Source organism: Nerophis ophidion, linkage group LG15, assembly GCF_033978795.1.
Source record: "Nerophis ophidion isolate RoL-2023_Sa linkage group LG15, RoL_Noph_v1.0, whole genome shotgun sequence".
Taxonomy (NCBI): Eukaryota; Metazoa; Chordata; class Actinopteri; order Syngnathiformes; family Syngnathidae; genus Nerophis; species Nerophis ophidion.
In genome coordinates this window covers 47796250-47802807 of record NC_084625.1, presented here as the reverse complement: position 1 = coordinate 47802807, position 6558 = coordinate 47796250, and the positions used below count along the sequence as shown (strand labels likewise).

General features: G+C 37.8%; 1 protein-coding gene across 2 annotated transcripts in view; it reads right to left on the bottom strand.

Moving 5' to 3' along the window:
- The window catches only part of LOC133569738 (cyclic nucleotide-gated cation channel beta-3-like), a 45774-nt gene that overhangs the window by 19956 nt on the left and 19260 nt on the right, over nt 1–6558 (bottom strand). For both annotated transcript variants that reach the window (XR_009809869.1, XM_061922294.1), the window contains exons 6-13: nt 5981–6189; nt 5869–5919; nt 5715–5801; nt 5583–5647; nt 3873–3995; nt 1423–1564; nt 1188–1347; nt 1026–1123 (exon numbers count right to left, since the gene is read on the bottom strand). Coding sequence is in view for 1 of the 2 variants with exons in the window: in XM_061922294.1 (XP_061778278.1) it covers nt 1026–1123; nt 1188–1347; nt 1423–1564; nt 3873–3995; nt 5583–5647; nt 5715–5801; nt 5869–5919; nt 5981–6189 (935 nt within the window). In the remaining variant the exon portion in view is untranslated. The remainder of the gene's footprint in view (nt 1–1025; nt 1124–1187; nt 1348–1422; nt 1565–3872; nt 3996–5582; nt 5648–5714; nt 5802–5868; nt 5920–5980; nt 6190–6558) is intronic.

The window sequence follows — 6558 nt, the reverse complement described above, 5'->3', positions numbered from 1 at the left end:
AATGAAAAAACCTTTCTTCTACATATAAAAAAGTGCAACATTCAACAGTTTCAAGTCAACTCATCATGCTTAATTTATTACAGCATTTAGGAAGCCTGTAGTTGACTTTTAATATGTAAATGTTATATTTGTATCAACATGTGATAGCAGGGACCCTGCCATTCAAAACTAAGCTGCTACATTACTAATGATTAATGTAACTATTGCTGAAAAAATAGTACAATAGCAATAGGAGAGACTATTCATCCCTGAACACAATGGGGTTCAATGAAATAACAGGCAGGGCTTTGCTGCCCCTAACACACACACACACACACACACACACACACACACACACACACACACACACACACACACACACACACACACACACACAGCAAAATGAGCTAACATTACGCTAAAAGCTAATTAGCCTTCACCTCAAGCCTATACTGTGAGCTAACTGAGCTGCAGTTTAAGTTTCCAGAAGGTCAACGGGCTCATAGTGATGTTTGTAATAGTTGTGACTGGGAAGTGTTTTTTATAATTTGGGGAGAGTACCCTGTCCGCTGCTCCCCTGCAAAACGAATATCTGCTCGACGCTGAAGCATTGACTGCACGCGCTCTGAATACGCACTGCTGACTGGCTTTGTATGTAACCAATCAGATGGTTGTGTGGGCGGGACAATGCTTGCTGCTGACACAGAGGCAGAAAGCAGAGCAGCTTGTGAAGACTTCTGCTTACAAAGTCGTTCGGTATGCCCGCGTGCCGAACCGAAACCCCCGTACCGAAAAGGTTCACTACTAATACACGTACCGTTACACCCTTAATATATATATACATATATATATATAAATTATTTAGATTTTTCAACATTTGCGCGGGGTCTTAGATTATCACCTCTGCCAATAACTCTTCATAAAAATAAATGTCACATTTTAACCTAACTTTTCAATTTACCCTCTTTAATTCATTCTTCAACTACGACAGCAAGGTTTTGCAACTTGCTACATTTGCAATAAAGTAGGTCAAAGCTTAAAGTCACCTGAAACAAAGCGATCTTCTGGAAGGTGGTGAGGTTGATGTCCACAGCAATGGCTGTCTTCATCACCAGAGGCATCTTATCCAGCAGCTCTGACTCATCTGGAAGTACCAGACGCTCCATCAACAACCAGCAGGGTAGCCTTCCAGGAACAAACACACCTACCCAGCATGCCCTGAGCCGCCCAGGTGTAGTTGTACCACGTCCTGATCCTATTCTGCACATACTTGGGTATGGTGTATGTGTTCATGTAGGCCACACAGCCGTCCATCGATGCTCGGAAGTAGGTCTGACCCGCTGTCGCTGCTCCTATGACATCTCTCATCTAAGGAGAAAGAAAATCTTACTTACAAGCACCTCGAAAGAGCTGGGATATGAATAGGACTGAAAGGACGTTTGCCTGGCCAATCAGACTGGAGAACACAAAGACGCCAATGAAAAAGTTGGTCATCTGAAAGGTGATTTCAAAAGTGGTGACTGGCTCTGGCAGACCGCCGATATTGATCAGGCTGCGTACGGCAAAGTAGTAGCAGCGTATGTACCTGTGGAACACACACACACACAAACACACACACACACACGTAATCATAAAAACATTATTTTTTTTGTGGGTTCTTCCAAGGATGTTGTAGTCGTAATGATTTGTGCATTCCTTTGAGACATTTGTGATTTGGGGCTATATAAATAAACATTGATTGATTGATTGATTGATTTTATGGATAAGGCAATTTAGATAACATCATACTAGTGTTGTAACGATACCAATATTTTGGTGCCGGTACTGAAATTATTTTGGTACATTTCTAAATAAAAGGGACCACAAAAAAATTGGCATTAATGGCTTTATTTTAAGGGTACATTAAACATATATTTACTATTGCAGTTAAGTCCATAAATAAACTAGTGAACATACTAGATCAGTGGTTCTCAACCTTTTTTTTCAGTGGTGTACCCCCTGTGAACATTTATTTAATTCAAGTACCCCCTAATCAGAGCAAATCATTTTTGGTTGAAAAAAAGAGATAAAGTAGTAAAATACAGCACTATGTCATCAGTTTCTGATTTATTAAATTGTATAACAGAGCAAAATATTGCTCATTTGTAGTGGTCTTTCTTGAACTATTTGGAAAAAATATATACAAATAACTAAAAACTTGTTGAAAAATAAACAAGTGATTCTATTGTGAATAAATATTTCCACACATAGAAGTAATCATCAACTTAAAGTGCCCTCTTTGGGGATTGTAATAGAGATCCATCTGGATTCATGAACTTCATTCTAAACATTTCTTCACAAAAAAAAAGAAATCTTTAACTTCAATATTTATGGAACATGTCCACAAAAAATCGAGCTGTCAACACTGAATATTGCATTGTTGCATTTCTTTTCACAGTTTATGAACTTACATTCATATTTTGTTGAAGTATCATTCAATAAATATATTTATAAAGGATTTTTGAACTGTTGCTATTTTTAGAATATTAAAAAAATATATCACGTACCCCTTGGCATACATTCAAGTACCCCCATTTGAGAACCACTGTACTAGACACGTTGTCTTTTAGTAGCAAGTAAACAAACAAAGACTCCTAATTCGTCTGCTGACGTATGCAGTAACATATTGTGTCATTTATACACCTATTGGAACTTTATTGTCGATGTTCTCTACTAAATCCTTTCAGCATAAATATGGCAATATCGCAAAATGATCAAGTATGACACATGGAATGGATCTGCTATCCCCGTTTGAAAAAGAAAATCTCATTTCAGTAGGCCTTTCAGATACGCTCAATTTGTCAGCTAACAAAATCATAAAAGAAGAAACATGGCAACATGGAAATAACTGACAGTTTAACAATAAACATTATTGTTGAAGCTGCTTCTTTATGATGAGGTATTCTGAAAATGACTATTAAAAAGTCATTTATTATCATTACTTGTTACTTAACCCAAAAACAAATGTATTAATAATTGAATTACTATTTAATAAATGTAATTAAATACTAGGTAAAGTAATGTGTTATTGAAAAAAAAAAAACTTTAAATATCTGGCATAATGCAGTGGAGATAAGTTATAGTGTGTGCCTTTTAAAAGGCGGAGCCTGTTGCCTAGAGACAAGTGACATCAGCAAGTTGTGCTCGGTCCGAGTCACAGGTGTAGCTTGAGCTGTTTTATTAGCTTAGCAGGCTAGCAGCAGCAGTTTGTCGACTGCGAATCTTTCACTGGTTTGTGTTACCTCTGCTTTATAAATCGATAGAATGTGCTTCCATGGCTGTATGTTCTTGTCAACAAACGGGGTATTGTTTGGATGGCAAGTGTGTCACGTCAATCGTCGATTGTTATATACCAAGACCCTCATACCCTCATAGTTACTCGCGCGCAGTGCAGTGTGCGTTAAGTTTTAAGGTGGTGGAAAAAATAAGGTTGTCTATTACTTCCTCGAACTAATACCTTACTTTCTAGCATGTTCCAAGACATGAGCTCACACACAGTTCCTCTCAGAAGGGATACACCTCCCCGTCAATCACTTGTCCATTTGGTTAAAGTTTATTTCAAACATGTTATACGAACATTTTACTCTAGTTTGATCAAATTTGGATAGATTTAACTCAGGAGCAAAACACAAAATAAAGGGTCAAATCTGTATTCCCACGTTTGGTACTTTTTTTTTAATGCTCGCAGGACCTATTTTTAGCCGCAAATGTGACTAAATTGCTTGCCCTACAACCAATCCTTGCAGACATGATCAGCACCATGGACAGCGTTTGTCTGAGACCATCTCCAGCACCACGGAGAGCTCCAGCATCCCAGTGAGCTTCAAATAGGAAAGGAAGAGAAAAGTACATACGCCACCCCCTTCCCATCGTAGACCCACGTCGTGCTGCCCAGGCCCTGGTTGACTGAAGCCACATAGAAGATACAGGCGTTGATATGGAGGCTGTAGAGCAGGTAGCCTGTGGTGCGAGCAACTCTGGTAAAAAAAGAAAAAAGAAAGAAAAAGCGTATAAAATGACTGTTCAGCCACATTGTCTATAGATATCAATACAGGACTGCAGGTCTAATAAGGGCCATTGGCCGTGTCGTTTGTATGGACGCTGTGGGGGTGGGTCCCTCTTGTGACATTAATCATGCTTGAACAATACACAAGCCTCCAGCTAGGTGGCTCAAACTAATCAAGTGGGTGACCAGGAAGTTTGGGCATTTTACACCATACATCAGGTCTGAGCAATTATTTTGACTCCGGGGGGCCAAATTTCCAGAAAGAAAATGGGTCTCATATGTGTATATGTATATATATACATATATATGTATATATATACATATACATGTATATATATATATATACATATACATATATATATATACATACATATGTATATATACATATGTATATATACATATGTATATATATACATATATGTATATATCTATACATATGTATAGATATATACATATACACATATATATACACACATACATACACACATATACATATATATATATACTGCGATGAGGTGGCGACTTGTCCAGGGTGTACCCCGCCCCCATACACATATGTATATATACATATGTATATATATACATATGTATATATCTATACATATGTATAGATATATACATATACACATATATATACACACATACATACACACATATACATATATATATATACTGCGATGAGGTGGCGACTTGTCCAGGGTGTACCCCGCCCCCCCAAAGGGAATAAGCAGTAGGAAATGGATGATGTATATTATATATATATAAATATATATATATATATATATAAATATATATATATATATATGTATATACATACACACACATATATATATACATATATATATATATATAAATCTTAATTTTCCCTCGGTGATTAATAAAGTATGTTTGATTCTGATATATACATATATGTATATATATACATACACACAAATATATATATGTATGTATTTATATGTATATATATATACTATATATATATACTGTATATACATACATATATATATATATATATATACATACACACACACACACACACACACACACACACACACACACACATACATATATATATATATATATATATATATATATATATATATATATATATATATATATATATATAGGTGTGTATTACACTTTGCATTAATATTTTGCTGTTTGTTACATTTTTGTTGAGTTTTGCTTGAGTGTTCATATGTTGTTAATATTCAGTGTTTTATTGTTCATAGTTAATATTGTAAATCCCACTTTCTTTATTTTCACGTACATTTTGGGTTTTCCATTCAGTACAAAAACTGTAAAATTCCATTCTGTTTGAGGTGGTCTGTTTTTAGAATTCTATAGCACATTGTGACTTTTGGTATTAGTGTTCTTGGAAAAAGGGACACAAAACACAAACTGCACAGCAGATTTTTACATCTAAATGTAAACACACATTTTTTTCTCTCAAACTGGGCCCGAGTCAAAATATTGACCTGGCTCTGTACTAGAGCTACAGTATCATTCAAAACTGAGACAACACTGATTTGCACGACTCCTCTAAAGCGTCTCCTACCTCCAGATGTAGGCTTTGGCCATGATGCTCTCTAGTCGGTCGCTGAATTCAAAGAAAGAGTTGAGCTACGACAGAAAAAGGACGAGTGAGAACTCAAAAACAGGAATTAGCTTGGGGGAGAGAAGAACTAACCCTGATGAAGCGGTTGAGTCTGTAAATGGAAGAGAACTGGAAGTGCAGGCAGAGGAGGTCAAAGGGCAGGATGCTGAAGATGTCGATCTTCGCAGGACAGAAAACCAAAACCAATCAGTTTCAAAAACATGAATGTGCTTTTTTGAACCCTTACCTTAAATTGATGAGATTTGCGGTAATGTTCCTTAGTCATGACTCTCTCTTTCTGCAAGCATGAAGCGAGGATGACAACCAAGCTGATGTCTGCAAGCCAACCTTCCACTTACTATAATATCTCCGGCTTTGACGAACTGAAGTCGCGGCTGCCAAATCATGATGTCGACAACATTCACCACGTCACTCAAGATGTCAAAAAACACCCAGAAGCCGTTGGCCGTTTCGTTGTGGTACGGGAAGGCCAAGCGAGCCGAGCAGAACCAGACGTTGTAGTTGTACGCCATCGCCACCACGCACAGCCAAGCGATGTAACGGCGATCTGAGGAGGCAAACATGATTGGAGTACCGTATTTTCCGGACTATAAGGCGCACTTAAAATTAGGGGTGTAACGGTACGTGGATTTCTATTGAACCGTTTTGGTTCGGTTTGGAGGTGTACCGAACGAGTTTCCACACGGACATATTACGTAGCGCACCGCAGGTTGTGTAAACAATGCAGAGCGAGGCACAACACACCACCGGGCTAGGACAACATGCAAAAGCCAGAGCTGGAAGACCCTCCTGCCTCATTAACATCTCCCCTTTGGGAACACTTCGGCTTCGCGGTGCGATACAATGGAGGACGGAGGTTTGCCGACATTTTTCAGCAGCAGTAGGGTATGCTTCTGTCAACACGTCAAACAAGCTA